Source organism: Paramormyrops kingsleyae, chromosome 11 (genome assembly GCF_048594095.1).
Source record: "Paramormyrops kingsleyae isolate MSU_618 chromosome 11, PKINGS_0.4, whole genome shotgun sequence".
Lineage (NCBI taxonomy): Eukaryota > Metazoa > Chordata > Actinopteri > Osteoglossiformes > Mormyridae > Paramormyrops > Paramormyrops kingsleyae.
The window spans coordinates 18142726-18158843 of NC_132807.1; the positions used below are offsets into that span (position 1 = coordinate 18142726).

Sequence of the window (16118 nt, forward strand, 5' to 3'; positions counted from 1 at the left end):
GGCGCATCTTTCCACAATTAAAGAGGCTTTTTGTTGCCCTTGCTAGGAAATGAAGTTTATTTCTGATACACAGGGGCGTCAGAAGCATTTTGATTGTGTGTATGTGTGTGTGGGGGGGGGGGGGACACTGACAAAAAACTAATATTTTATGTTAAATGTGGGGGGGGGGGGTCAAAATGAATAATTATGAAATGTGAGAGTCCCCCTCAAATTTAATGGCGGCGACGCCCGTGCCGATACACAATAGCCTACTTCAACAACATAAATAATTGTTAAATGCTTATCAGTCTCCCAAAACACAGGGGGGAAAAAAAACAAATTTCAGAATTACAAGTCTGCAATTAGTAGCAATCATTAATTATTTAATAACGGCTATCTTTGCTTTTATCTAAGCATACTTTTAATCCTACCACACACAGCAGTTCTGAGTTTAATAAATGACTGGTGATTCCAAATCTGTGGTGCATATGAAGAGGAGTATTATCGAAGTCGACTTTTTGTGAGGAAAGCCCCGTTTCACACAACAGTATAACATAAATTCCTAAGTGACAATGCAAAAATAAAATTCCATATTTTTGCTGAGTTTTTCCCCAGAAGAAAGGTTTTTTATTTTTTATTTAATAACAGCAGTAGGACATATTTCTAGAAGTCAGTACTGTTCCCACTGTGATACCCGAATAACACAGGGGAAACAGATCAGGGTTTATGTAAAAGGACAGAAGGTATCGATGTCTTCTCTTATCTGCCTCAGCTGTGACTAAGCAGGACTTGCCATGAGAAAAGAATTCCGTTGCAGGTCTAAATCTGGTCCCGACTTGTATGCTGTGTATAAGTTGTGTATAACTATTCTACCAGGATGCTCTGAAGTACTCACTCTCTCTTTGGAGTACTTGTTACTGTAGTCATCTAATAGCATTCACAATCTGCTGAAGAAAAAAAAAAAATCTGTCCGTCATTAACCCACACCGTCGATTTTAAATAAACGTGGCACTTTTTTATTTCGATACCTAGGTACTAAAAAGCATCATTATCCAATAAGTCAACCACAGAAAAAACAATACAAAAACAAAAGCAATTTGGTACAACGGAGAATTAAAGCATTATAACTACAAGAGACTTTTGTAAAACAGGTTTTATTCCCAGTGCAAAAGCAAAGGTTTCCTTAAACATGGTTTTTTGAGTGAAACAGTAAAAATGTTGACAAATGCCTTATCACTTTGCCTATTTATTTGAAGGTATAGTGACAACACTATTACAGATGTTTCACAAAAGCTAACACGGGGAAGTGTGTGTGTGTGTGTGTGCGCGCGTGTCATCAACCCTCAGCACCATCGTCTGCTTTCTTCATTCCCGGTGGACGAGCACAAAGAGACCCAGAAGGAAAAGCACGGCATACTGCAAAGTCAGAGAGGAAAAAGCTCAATCAGAGGGGCTGCACTGAGGTTCCAGAATCCGCAATGTTATGCTACGAAAATATGGCCCCTTACTTTGAATTTAGGATAGTCATTCATCAAGATTGTAACTATTCCAATGTATGGCACAAACCTGGAAGAAAAGGTCATCATCAAAGGTTACGAGGGCCACGATTTTTTCTAAATACAGAATATAACACATTCTAGTCAGGGATATTCGCTCGCATTTATCGAGAATATCAAAGAATGGCATATTAAATGGGTCACTGCCATTCCACAGCCAGAACCGCCTGTCCCCCTCCCAGCAGCAGGGGGCGCCTTACCCCCGGGCTCTCCCCACCACATCCTTCTTCTCTAGCCAGTGCTGACCCTGCTTGTACAAGCCTCTGTCGTCCACTGCATTATTGTCACCTTTGGTCAGGAACTTAATATCGCCATTCTCTCTGAAAATAATGAAAGAAAGCTTCATGAGCGCCCAGAGGCGTCAAGCCATCGTCAGCCATTGCATACAAAATGTTAACGTGAATGAGCTATTAACGGGTTAATATTAATATTTCCAGAGTACTCTAACGGTGAGAACTTACTTCTCGTGAATCTTAAGTACTCTGTGCACTATTGGAATCTCCCTCCCTTCTATCCTGAAGACCACAATCTCTCCAACTCGGATGGGATCTTCTACGCGGTTGGTCAGAAACAGAAGGTCTCCTCGGTGGAAGGCGGGCTCCATGCTCCCACTACAAGCAGCAGCAGAATGGTATCCCACTAAAATCAGGCACTACGGCACATTTCGTCTCACTTTACAATGGCATCACATCAGAGCTCACCTGAGGACGACCACGATGGGGCTCTCACTGCCAGTCACCACCATGAGGCCTTTCCAGATCATCAGGGCGGAGGACACGATCATACCAAAATTTAATACCTGGTAATACAGCTGTACAGGACAAAATCACTCATTACCTTAAATACACTAGTTTTTTAGATGGTCTAATGCATTCATACATAGGATAAATTATGTCAAAGTCGTGCAATGAAGAAAAAAAAAGCACTGATGGAGGTATAGAAATGCAGAAGGTTTCCTACAGCCAAAGGTGTAGGAACTGGGGGAATGTCATTCATTCCCCCATTAAACAGGCGGTTGTATTTAAGTTGTGCCCACCTCGATCTCAAATGACACTACTTGCAGCGTTGAGTTTCTCAAGTACAACCTGGTTCCTGACTAAAAGCTCTTCAATAACACGTGCGGCAAATGAGTTAGAACACACATCAGCTGCTGTGGTAAAGGACTGTAGGGGCCTGTGTTCCCCATCCCACACTGGGCTCGTCACATCAGTCTCCGTAAGAATGCAGCAGTGTGTTTATGCCAGATTGTCTAACTCAGAGGTGTCAAACTCCAGTCCTGGAGGGCCAGATCCCTACACATGTTTGGGTTTCTCCCCATTTAACACACCTGATCCAATTACTTGCACCTCCTTGTACTAATTGCCACACAGCTCTTGAGCTGAATCATTTGTGATGGAACAGAAAAAGAACTAAGCTACACAGGGCTCCAGCCCTCCAAGACTGGAGTCTGACACATCTGGTCTAACTGAAGGACGACCCCTACCGCAAAATCCACTGAAACAAGATGGAGCACATGGCCGCTGTAATGAAAATCTAACGTAACATATCATTGATAACTCCCTATGGTACAGCGGCCTTTACTTCCGTTACGCTGTAAAATGTGTTATATCTGCCTGCCCTGCGAGAACCATTCATTGCATTCAAGAGCCAGCTGCTTACACTGTGCATCACAAAAACTTAAAAAAAAACTCCAACTCGAAAAAAGGGACAACGCTTGGTTGTATCGGTAAAGATAACTAAAAATAATCATTTAATATATATTCCTACTTAGTAAAGTAATGAAATGGTACCAATTTCCGTAAAATATAAACATACTGGTTCACACTGCCATTTAAAAATAAAACCGACAAATTTTAATACCTTAAAATTTAATCTAAAATGCAATGTGTCGTTTATGCACGTTCACGGTGTTTTGGTTTGGATTGTCTTAAAATTATCCTCATCATAAGCGATTCAGCGGAAATCTTCAGAAACCACTAGTTACCGTTTCGTACCATAGGAGATCATCACAACCCAGTCAGAAAAAAACCTAAATGTGGACATCTAAAGGACATTGTGATCACAAGACCATATTGATAAATATTGCAAAATGCTACGCTTGCATACATAATCCTATTTTGCAAAAGTGAGAGCAAAAGGTTCGCATAAGGCAACGTGTCATAAACTGCAAACAGACAAAGCGAGGCGGCCAGCGACGTACCTGGCGCTTATTCATTCGCCGCACATCGTCGAGGAAGTCTAAAGACAGCATTGCTCACAGTTTATTTAATTGAACCACATAAAATTAAATATAACATATACGATTTGAAAATGAAAACACCGAATTGAATTTCCTGAAAGCGTTTCCGGTGCTTCACTTCCGGAAATTACGTCACTGGACCAATGGGATCGGAGGAGCGGACGGAGCGGGGCGTCGTCGGCTTGAATGGCGGGGCTGTTGTGAACGCCTCCAGTGGGTAAGCCATTGGCGACAGTGGCAAGGAAAAAATCCCTAGAAGGAAGAAACCTTGGGAGGGACCAGACTCAAAGGGGGAGCCCATCCTCCAGGGGCTAGCAGGGAGAGTCAAATACGAGAGATTGCTAAGTGCCAAGTCATACTGTCCATATCATAAGATTGGAGGAGCAGGGGGGAGATGACAAGCCTGTGCCAACGCTCCTTCCAATAGCCAGGCAACCAGAAGTAAGGCAGCCGGGGGGGAGGTGTTGGAGGGGCATGGACACCCTGGCAGATTGAGGGTCCACTCAGCAAATCCTATTGTGGGGGCCCAAGATTTATAGCTAAGTCACTGCATACAAATCATTCACTTTATATACATTAATCTGGCACATGTTTTTTGTAGAAAAAGATGCACATATGACATAAATAGCACATTACAAACATACAAGATTGTTAATCATATGTTAAAATGAATTTGTTTAGTCAGCTTTAATACTCAGATTAGGAGTGCAATATCAGGGTTACTCTGCTCAGTTATCGGTTTTGGTTGTAAATCCTTCCTTTCAAGTGAACAGCTGTAGCAGGTCTCAGTACTACGGAATCATCCAAAAACAGAGAACAATGAAAACAAATCTGGAAGTTAATGGAATCTATGTTCAGTGATGTTTTAAAATGTTTATTAAATCTCAGATGTTCCTGCTTCACGCAATGTTATTTATATTCAACATGTTTATTTTTGTGCTGTAAAATGTTCATTTATGTGTCAGAGTCACATGTGACATTATTGTAAAATGTAAAATGTTTGAGTATGTAAATGAATATAAAAATTATACAGCTTCAACATTCAGGAAACTGACCCGATAACCTGTGATTATGACATAGTTTTCCAGTCTTTGTTATTATTACGCACGGTTATCCTCCTTCTCTCCAGAGACGAGAGCGCCCTGACCCCGAGGTCCATTTCAGAATGTCAGCAGTTGACAATCAGCAGACGTAGCTTAGCCACAACTTTAGCGTGACGGTGCCTGGCACGGGCGGGCTTATGGGCTGGAGATAAAAACACCCAGAAATGTCAACAGCACGGTGACATTTAAGGGCGCTTCATGAGTTCCGTGATATCGGTCATCAGTCACACTTCAGTCTAGCCAATAAGAATGACGTTCATAGCAATTTGTTTTTTAATTACTAAGTCCGTTTTTCAAAGTGAATTAGTACTATGTGCTGTACAGTTTTATGACCATTGCATTTGGCTTTAACAGTTAAAACATTTGCATTTTATTTAGCAGATACATTAATCCCTGAAGTAACTGAGGTTAAGGTCCTTGCTCCAGGGCCCAATAGTGAAACTACTCTGCTGACCCTGGAATTCAAAGTTTGCTTAATTTGTGTGTTAATGAAGGAGATTCTACTTAAACTGCATGATATATCTGAGATCATGAATCCTGCAGAGTCATTCTGGTGCTTTCTTACCAATGTTACCATGACAAACATAAAAGCAGTGTGAATTTATTTACTTAAATGAAAATGAAATGCTCAATAATGAAATAGCACACGTTCCTGGAGTCTTGCCCCAGGAAGCAGAGGGCATAAGGGGAAAACCACTTAGCAGGATGCCGGCCCATCACAGATAGACAGATCCCAGTTGGCCCAACTGCTTTTTGGAATAGTGGGGGAAAAACCAGACCCCCTGCGAAGCCCACGCACATGGAACAGAGGTGGGATTCAAGCTCTGTAGGTTTCAGGTTGCTAAGCTACTCGCGACAGCCCCTCCTCATTTACATGCATGCAAAAACATATGCAAGTAGCATTTTTATTTATGACTAGATTACAAAGAGACAAGTCATAAAGGATTCTATGGGACAATTCAAACTGTGTTTTTTCCAAAATCCACTCACTTATGCAGATAATTTAACTCAGCTATAAAACACATTTATATACAATCAAATGTGAATAAAAACAATAAGTTAACCGCACATTAAATGGAGACATAGGATATAAATTGGAAAATGTACCATTAAATCTGAAAATGTAAACCTCACATTTTTATGGCAGGGAAGATCCCAATATAACATGCTTGCATATTCAAGTAGAGCGAGTACAGTGCTTTCGATAGGGCAGCTACAGGGCCACAAGTGGGTCAGAATGAACAGCATTTGGCTAGAGTGTTAGCTCACTCCAGGGTCCATAGTCCGAGTCAGTCATGTGGACAGGGGCGCCCCCTTGAGGGAAAATTTCATATGACATAACCTCACAAATTGGCATGATGCAAGTTGAGAGGGAGACCTATTACAGAACAAACAGCAACTCTACAGATGCGGGGGGGGATTTAAAAAGTGTTAACAGTCATTAGCTCTATCCAGCATCAAGTTATATTAATGATTTTTTTTCAACAGTTAGAGAATTCTGTCCCAGAGATGGAAGGTAAACTCTCCCTATGCTTGACACCTGGTATATACATTTCGTAATTTACTCTTTACATTACAGATTTGTGTATTTCAGGATATAAACACCCCGTCTCCCACATACAAATTAAGTTTGACTGCAAAAACACTGAGGCAGACACAAGCAGCATGAGCCACAACCCGCAAAAGTAAAAAGTCACCGGAAGGCAGGTTCCTGTAATCGCTCACGAAAGAGGTTCAGTGCTTTAAAGGAGCTGATGTGTCACCCAGCGGTCCTAGACATGTGACAGGGGATGGAAAGTCACACAGCGGAAATCGGCAGCAGTGGACATTAAGGTTACAGTGACAATGTGAATTTTGAAAAGGTGCCAGGTGTACAGATGTTGGTACCTGTTTAAACTGTGTTTTGCTTTGATGGCAACTGATGGATTAAAGCAGGGGTGGCCAATCTTATCCGCAAAGGGCCGGTGTGTATGCGGGATTTCGCTGCAACTCCCTAATTAGATTACTAATTAGAGGACTGATTGGCTGAGTCCTCCTCACACCTGGGTTTGAACAGCTGACCTAAAGGTTATCCCAAAAACCTGCATACACACCGGCCCTTTGCAGATAAGATTGGCCACCCCTGGATTAAAGCATCGTATTATGAAATTGTAACGGATACAAACAGCTTGGAAGTTTAACAATTATGACCAATAGTAAAGATCTTTCACCACTTTGTTCTTTCTGAAACATGACTTCCCATGTCATGGCACTTGCTGACTCGCTGGTCTGTCTTATTTCCCCGACTATTTCTTCTTAATGCATTCCTAAATAAGCCACGGTGTGGGATTTTGTGACGCAAGTGAAGGCCTCTTGGAAGAACTCTCCGGAACATTGGGGTTGCGCTCCCTCAAGCTCCCCCCTTCAGCACCCGACCCCAGAGCCTCGTTTACACAGTGGATCTCGCAGAATTACGGGCACTGGCCAACTGGGTCTCATAGTGACCGGGGGCACGTTCCAGTCCAGTCCTGCGTCTTCTGTAGGTAAACCGGAAACAGTGACATGGGCCCTAGACTCAATGACGGCTGAACATGAGTGAATGGACCCCCACGTTTATGTCGCAGCACTGGCAGGCTGGATCCATATGCAGGCCGCCCAAGGTTTCCGATGCGGAGACAAAACGAGCCAATAGGGAGGCAGGCTGGGCACCTCCAGGGTCATGTGACTTCAATAACTGAAAAATACAAAATGCAAGTCTGTAAACATCTGACTGGACTTTTGGTTACAGTTAATGAGTTAATAAGACCAAGCACTGTGGTATTAAAACAACTTTTTAAAAACATAACGTAACATCATTATCTATAAATCTACCATAACACGCCTTCTAAACTAGGGGTGGGCGATATCATCTTTACTGTGTATCAGCATATTTTCAAACGAGATACAGGATGAGAATACCGCTTACAATTGTTATATTTTTGTTGTGTGTTAAAATTAAACCTGTGTCAAAGTTATTTTTTCTTTGACTGCATTAATGCATGCGCCGTTTTGATACCCAAATTAGGGAATATTAAGATTTTTAATAGATATATGGTATTCCCTCCTGGCTGTAAACAGCAGGAGAGCTTTGGTCACGATGTTGCACAGAAGCACAGGATTCAGAGCAAAATCAAAACATTCAGTTTCACGGTTCTATTTCACTGAAACCCCTGTATTTGCATTTCATTTTGACCACACACCGCATTAAAAATAATGTGTCTGTGACAATGTGGCTCTTACACATAACTGAACATTTTGTCCGCTTCATCCAAAGTATATACAGTGTATCACTATTCTGCCAAAAATACCAAGATATGGTTTTTGGTCCTCATAGCCTTAGTCAAGAACCTCTGTATAAGAAAGAAACCACGAATTAAAAAAACTTGATGTTCTACGAATATACATTCATTTTTATAAAAAAGACAAACGGCGGAAGCGGCCCCCAGCGTAGCTTACCCCCGATCCCCCGCCCGCATGTCCCCCACACGCCAGCGGCCTCAGCACTAGCCACGCTCCTCCACCTTCACAACAGCGCCTCCTCTGGGTCAGCGTCGTCGGTCTGCGTCCCCAGTGTCGCCCGTCCTCGGCCGCTGCCCGCTCCCTCACATTCTCGTTCCCGCCTCCGTAATGCCAATCGCTCCTGCTCCAGATCCCTGCGCAGCTGCTCCAGCGCCTCCCTTTCTGTCCGTATGGCCCGGCCCTCCTGCTCCTGGGCCCTCCTCAGCTGCTCTATGGCCTGCCTCTCACGCTCCAGAGCCTGGGCCTCCTGTTCTCTGGCCCTCTTCATCTCCTGCTCCTGGGCCCTCCGCAGCTGCTCCGTCAGCTCCCGCTGCTGCTCCAGAGCTCGTGCCTCCTGTTCCTGGGCTCTCCTCAGTTGCTCTGTCAGCTCTCTCTCTCGCTGCAGTGCCCGGGCCTCCTGCTCCAAGGCCCGCCTTGTCTGCTCCTGCTCTGACTGCCCTAGCGTTATTACCTCGAGTATATCTGTGAGGATCGACAAATATACAAGGTTATTTCTCTCTAATGCCACATGCAGACCACACCTCTCCAGCCTATGTGCAGGACATTCTTCACACATTGCATCCGTAAAGCCTCTAGGACTTTGAAGGCCTCCTCCCACCCCTCACACGAACCCCTTGTTTCCATCCCGTTGCCCCATGCTGCCCACATCTGTTGAATTACTAGGAAATACTGTTTACATCTCGATATTGTTTACAATTATTTACATCTGCGCCACTGCCACCTTAAGCATTCTTTTGGGAGTTTTACTTACACAAAATGTTCTGAGGGCAGAACAATGTGTGTGTATGTGTATATATCTGTTCAGAGAGATAACCAATCAGTTCGTAGAGAGATGTTGGTTTTCTTATGTAGCTATGACTAATAACTGAGAATTCTTTGCATGGACTGTCTGGAAGTCCCCGAGGACCTGTTTGGGAAACACTGCTGTACATAACAGGAATGACAATACCACGTTATTTGACATATTCCTCCTAAAAAAGGAGGCCCGCTGCCTCATGGGAAACTGCGACAGTCTCTCACAACATACTCAACTCACCAGGGAACCTTCCACCGATGCCACAAGCTTCATCTTGCAAAGATGGCCGCCTCAGGGAGCAGTGCACCATGGATCCTGCCGCCGGCTCCTCCCACCCCACCGCCGAGGCTCCGCCTTCTAAGCCATTATATTCGTTGGGATGCCGTTTGCGTAAATGCTTGTGCAGCTGGCTCTCGTTGCGCCGATAGAGGACGTTTTCCGAGCACAGCAGGCAGAGGGCAGAATTCCCTTCATGCCCTTCCTGATAATACGCCCATATGGCTCCCTCCTTCTTGGGCTCTGAGACAGAGGAATGGGAGGGTCCGTTATGGATGCCAATGACCGTCCCGGTTCTGTCATCCTCACTTTTTATTTGTTCCTTTTCCGAGTCATCTACCACAATCGTCAGCATGTCTGGAAGAAGCACATTGGCAACATCAACCGTAAGAATGCAACTCGTGCAACTGCAGCACCAGACAGATGCACCCAACAGATTTACATCGCATTGATGTACGACCTTTGATAAGAGCTTTAGTTCTTATCAATGCATTTTCCATAACACCCACAATTCTGTGTTTCCCCTCACTTAACTAAACATTTAGATGCGTTTAGCTGCACAGTGACATCGGGGAAAAGATTCAATGCTGCACAGCACTGCCTTTAACATTCTACAGGTGGTGCTTAAGTAATTTCGTCTGATGGAAAATGAAAATGCAGAGAATTTATTTAAACGAGTTGATACGGGATATAAATAGATGGGACACCATTTCAATAAACAGCTGGAACTATTGTTGCATGCTGTTGAATTAAGTTCTACAGAAATTGTCATGATCCCCGTCTACACGGACAAACAGATTGAACATAAGAAATTTACAAACGAGAGGAGGACATTCGGCCCATCAAGCTCGTTTGGGGAGAACTTAATAGCTCACGAGTTGTTAAAATCTTATCTAGCTCTGATTTAAAGGACTGGCTCGACACTGCAACTCAGTGCAGATCTAATACGAATGCTATTATTATACTGATGTGCCATATGCACCGGATGAAACAGCTGTCTGGTTATGCGTCCCACATGCCTATAGAATTCACCATCTATGACCGATCCTGCAGGTCCACGGTGTCTATGCGAGATACATTAACATTAAGTTTTAAACCAAGGAAAAAAGCATAGTTTCCAGAAGGCAAATAGACGGACAAGCAAGAACTTCCAATATCCGCTGCAACAGAGGATGACACGCTGCCGATAAGGACGCGACCAGCCGTAGGAGCGACGCGCGTCTCAGCGCTCCGCCGGCCCCACCTGCAGAGCGGCTCCCCACCTGGGTACGCGGCGGCTGCAGTGGAGGCGGCGGCCACTGCGTGCGCGGCCTCCCGCGGGGTGCGCGCCTCCGCTTTCTTCTTCGCCTCCACGTCGGCGTACTCGGCGTGGTGCTTCGAGCGCAAGTGCTTCAGCATGTTGCTGGTGTTGCCACAGTGCTGGATGGCATCCAGGCATATCATGCAGACCACCTTGCTGGCGTCTTCGCCGGGTTGGTAGTACAGCCACACCGCGCTTCGCTTTCGGGACGCCATGTCAGTCTTGAACAGGTCCGAGTTTCGAGCCTTCCGGGCTAAATGTGCTGCCCCCTGCTGATGTGGAGGCCACGCTCTTACCCCAGACACTTAAAATAGTAGGTTCTGATCAGATTTCCCTGGGCAAAAGTACATATTGTATGGGGTACAAAATTAGATCGACTTCCCAGGGTTGCAAACTTTGGTCAGCCGGCTGGAGTGAGATAAGTCTGCAGACACAAGCACATGCATTTAAATGTATGTAGCATTTTTATTATTTTGTAAAAATTCGTATGGTTTGCAAACTACCCCGACAGTTTTTATGTATCTAATTTTAGATTTATGATGGAATTATATAGATTTGCCGTAAGATTTCTTGCGTGAGAGTCTGAAAGCGTGAAAGCTGGCAGGCCTGACTTCCTGCTTATACATGGTTGTTCCATTTCAATGTGGCCGTACATTGTACGCGGTGAAGATAAACCGGTTTTCTAATCTCAGTGCAGTATGGAAATATTGTTTTACACAGCATGTATATGAAAGGAATATCTGGCTTCTGTGATATCCTTCCCAAGCAAGGTCGTGGATTTGGGTATGGGCGGTGGGGGCATGTCTACCAATATCGTGGGAGTATCTTGTGCGTTTAGGGGCAGGGGTTTCGGGGCTGATATGGGCACTACCAGTGCTGAAACCAAACATACGTCCTTGTTCCCCAGTGTTCAGGTTAAAAGCCTTTTAAAAATTCCAATAAATTATAAGACATTCGTTCATCAGTCATTGGAATTCGGTTAATAAAGGGCAGATCGCAGGCATAAAATAACCCTGTAATATATATTTCAAACACGACAGTGATAGTTACTATAAAGGCTACGTGTTTTTGAACATGGAGTAGCGCACACAAGTTAAATTTTAACTAAATAAATTAATCCTTGAAAATCTGGGTGAAAGGACGTCGGTATCATGCAGTTCACCATCCTCCATTGTTATTTGTAAAAATGCTACCCAAGTGTTCTGCCTTAAGACGTTGCCATTAAGCAAATAAACTTTAATAACTTTAATCTTTAATATAAATAAAGTCTACTTAAAAACAACTTATCAGTAGACATTTATTATAGCTATACCATTAAGTTGCAGACGGGCAATTTTAATACGTTGACCGCCCCAGAAACACTGCTTTATGCGTTTTGTATAGCGTACTCTTCTCAGTCTGTGATCAGAGCCCTTCATTGCAGCTACCTGTTATAGGTTAAACGGCACTCTCGTTATAAAATATTCCATTACCTCCCCGTTTTACTGGGTATGTTGTCGAGCAAACTCTTTACAGGTTTTTTCAAGTAACACTGATGCTGCTGTAACTGACTGACCTTTCTGCTCTGTTATTATGGCAACTTCAGTTTCTTAAAACTACATTGGACATTATTTCTGTATACAGCACCAGTCAAAAGTCTGGATACACCTGCATTTAATGCATTTGTTTCTATTTTAGCTATGTTATGCCTTGATACAATGAAGTAATACATACACTATATGGACAAAAGTATTGGGACGCACCTCTTAATAATTGAATTCAGGTGTTTCATTCACACCCATGGTCATAGGTATACAAAGTCAAGTACCTAGCCATGCAGTCAGGTTTACAAACCATTGTGATAGAATCTTTCTCTGGCATTAACCCCAGTACAAAAACTGTGCTCTGGGACCTTCATGGAATGGACTTCCATGGCCGAGCAGCTGCATGCAAGCCTCACATCACCAAGAGCAATGCCAAATGTAGGATGGAGTGTTGCACAGCAGGCCACCATTGTGCTCTGGAGCAGTGCAAATGTGTCCTGTGCAACGACGAATCAGACTTCTCAGTCTGGCAGTCTGAGGAGTTTCCACAAGTTCTGGGCAGTTGTACTTTGGTCTTACTCTTTGATCCAACTCATCCCAAAACTGCCCTATAGGGGTTAGGTCAGGAGAATTTGAGATCTGTTGCAGCACCCCATCTATTTACCTTGTAGATAATACAGTACTTACATAACTTCAAGGTGTGCTTAGGGTTGAAATATTGTTGAAAACTAAATGATTTTCCAGTAGGTGTGTCCTGACTTTTGACTCGTACTGTGCACCATTTACTTCATGACAGTGCAATATGTACAGAGCAAATAGAAAATACTTCATTGAATTTCCTCTGTTTCTAAAATATGAATTTAATTATGCCAATATCAAGGCAGCTACTAAATTTCATTGCACTTGTGTAATCCACTTGTGCAATGACACAAAATCATTGATCCTGCTGTGTGTGTAACCGCTGTCTCGATACTGCCTGTGGTGTGTATATGTTTGTGCCCTGCGATGGACTGGCTCCCCATCCATTGTGAACTTCAGCTTTGTGCCCTGTGCTGCCTGGGTGAGAATACAGGCCCTCATAACTAAAGCCAATAAGTGTTTGGAAGATGAATGCTTCGGAGCTCCATGTAATGGAAAAATGTAGACAATTTTCGTCATCTGTGTTCTAAAGCTATTAGCACAACCCAGCTGAATGTCACACTTCAAACGTGAATGGAGCGGTATTTCCAGATGACCCCCAGCCTACATAGAGACCCCAAGTTTCTGCAGGGCAGTAGAGACAGCCAAAGTGAGGTCTTAGACTAAAGAATGTCAGGGCGCTCCAGAAGAAAAGGATTAGTACTTCATTTGTTTCAATCAACCCAACACTAATGATGTTTATTTCGGGTAATGTGTTTTTTGTATGAGCATTTAGTCATTGACAGATATTGTAATAGAAATTATGGCTGAAACAATTACTCAAATAATTTGATTCATTAAAATCCTCAAGGCAAATTCTCTGCCTCGATCATTCGTTTTTTCCATCCATCCATCTCCTACCACTTTTCTGGGTCGAGTCACGGGGGCAGCAGTCTAAGCAGTTAAACCCAGACTTCTCTCTCCACAACCACTTCGTCCAGCTCCTCCAGGGTAATCCCGTGGCGTCCCCAGGCCAGCTAAGAGACCGAGTGTCCTAGGTCTTCCCCAGGGCCTCCTCCCAGTGGGACATGCCTGAAACACCTCACCAGGGAGGCGTCCAGGAGGCATCCTGACCAGATGTCCGAGCCACCTCATCTGGCCCCTCTCGATGCAGAGGAGCAGCGGCTCTACTCTGAATCCCTCCTGAATGACCAAGCTCCTCACCCTATCTCTAAGGGAGAGTCCAGCCACTCTGCAGAGAAACTCATTTCGGCCGCTTGCACTCGCGATCTCGTTCTTTCGGTCACTACCCACAGCTCGTGACCATAGGTGAGGGTAGGAACGTAGATCGACTGGTAAATCAAGAGCTTTGACCTTTGGCTCAGCTCCTTATTCACCATGACAGACCGATGCAGCGCCTGCATCACTGCTGACGCCACACCGATCCGCCTGTCGATCTCCCGTTCAATCCTTCCCTCACTAGTGAACAAGACCCCGAGATGCTTAAACTCCTCTACTTGGGGAAGAACCTCCTCCCCGACCTGGAGAGAGCACTCCACCCTTTTCCGGCTGAGGACCATGGTCTCGGATTTGGAGGTACTGATTTTCATCCCAGTCATTTCACACTCAGCTGCGAACTGCTCCAGCGAGAGCCGAAGGTCACGGTCCGATGAAGCCAACAGAACCACATCATCTGCAAAAAGCAAAGACCTAATCCTGAGGTCACCAAACTGGACACCCTGAACACCCTAGCTGCACCTAGAAATTCTGTCCATAAAAGAATCGGTGACAAAGGGGAACCCTGGCGGAGTCCAACCCTCACCGGAAACAAGTCCGACTTACTGCCGACGATGCGGACCAAGCTCTGACACCGGTTGTACAGGGACCGAATAGCTCTTATAAATTAGCCCGGCACTACATACTCCCGGAGTACACCCCACAGGACTCCCCGAGGGACGCGGTCGAATGCCTTCTCCAAGTCCACAAAGCACATGTAGACCGGTTGAGCAAACTCCCACGCACCCTCCAGGACCCTGCCGGGAGTATAGAGCTGGTCCACTGCTCCAACCCCCCTTCCAAGGACTCCAAAAAGGGTGGGTATTCTGAACTGTCGTTTGGCGCATAAGCGCAAACAACAGTCAGGACCCGGGAGGCTACCCTCTCGTCCACTGCGGTAAACCCCAACACACAGATGCCCAGCCAGGGGGCAATAAGTATGCCCACCCCTACTCGGCACCTCTCCCCGCAAGCAACTCTAGAGTGGAAGAGGGTCCAACCCCCCTCAAGGAGACTGGTTCCAGAGCCCAAGCCGTGCGTCGAGGTGAGCCCGACTATATCTAGTTGGAGCCTCACAACCTCACGCACCAGCTCAGGCTCCTTCCCTGCCAGAGAGGTGACATTCCATGTCTCTAGAGCTAGCTTCTGCAGCCGAGGATCAGACTTCCAAGGTCCCAGGCTTTGGCCACTGCCCAACTCACATTGCACCCGACCCCTTTGGTCCCTCCTACAGGTGGTGAGCCCATTGGAAACGCGTATCCATGTTGTTTCTCATCATAAGGGGTCTATGATGAGCCGCACTTCGTCTAGTTCCTCACCCAGGACCTGTTTGCCTTGGGTGGCCCTACCAGAGGCATAAAGCCCTGGACAACTTAGCTCCTGGAATCACTGAAACACGCAAACCCCTCCACCACAATAAGGTGTTGACTCCAGGAGAGGTCATTTGATTTTTGATCCACGGAACTATGATGCACAGGCAGCAGCAGTGCCTGGACAATACTAACTGGAACACCAAGTGGGGAACGAAAACCGAGAAGGAGGAAAGGAAGAGGCGAGTGGTAGATAACGGCAAAAACATTATGTTCTCAGGTTGAAATGCTCCCAAACGTTTTAGTGTCTTCCTTTAGCTCCATTTCCGTGTTTTAGTAAGTAATTAATCTTGATTTGAAAGGTGGCTGGGAGAGGCCAGTAACGCTAATTACATTCACAAAGAACTTGGATTTTGTTGCAATGCAGTGGTAAACTGCGAAGTTTAATTACGTAAAAATTTGCGTTTTGAGTTTTCAAAGGTTACAGACTGCTCATTCAGCTAAATTCTCATTCTTTCCTCTGACATTGATATGGTAAAAACATGACTCTTGCAATACTGCTGAATCCAGTGCCTGTCTCTGGGGGGGGGGGGGGGGCTAACTGTT

General features: G+C 44.9%; 2 protein-coding genes across 3 annotated transcripts; both read right to left on the reverse strand.

Annotated features, from left to right (window-relative positions):
- Positions 1 to 1114: 1114 nt before the first annotated feature.
- LOC111846956 (SEC11 homolog A, signal peptidase complex subunit) lies at positions 1115 to 3914 on the reverse strand. The gene is made up of 6 exons (XM_023817713.2): positions 3736 to 3914; positions 2237 to 2346; positions 1997 to 2146; positions 1736 to 1855; positions 1488 to 1545; positions 1115 to 1395 (listed from the first exon to the last, which is right to left on the reverse strand). Exons 1-6 carry the CDS (start codon positions 3784 to 3786, stop codon positions 1345 to 1347), a joined length of 540 nt encoding a protein of 179 aa, XP_023673481.1. The 5' UTR covers positions 3787 to 3914; the 3' UTR covers positions 1115 to 1344.
- Positions 3915 to 5462: 1548 nt separating this feature from the next.
- On the reverse strand, positions 5463 to 11139 carry LOC111846119 (uncharacterized). 2 transcript variants are annotated; one of them, XM_023816015.2, is made up of 4 exons: positions 10749 to 11139; positions 9451 to 9729; positions 8352 to 8876; positions 5463 to 7590 (listed from the first exon to the last, which is right to left on the reverse strand). In XM_023816015.2, the coding sequence occupies exons 1-3, from the start codon at positions 10999 to 11001 to the stop codon at positions 8419 to 8421; spliced, it is 990 nt and encodes a 329-aa protein (XP_023671783.1). In that variant the 5' UTR covers positions 11002 to 11139; the 3' UTR covers positions 5463 to 7590; positions 8352 to 8418. The 2 variants fall into 2 exon arrangements, with proteins under 2 accessions (XP_023671783.1, XP_023671777.1); XM_023816009.2 differs by having other exon boundaries at positions 9451 to 9843.
- Between the last annotated feature and the right edge of the window lie 4979 nt (positions 11140 to 16118).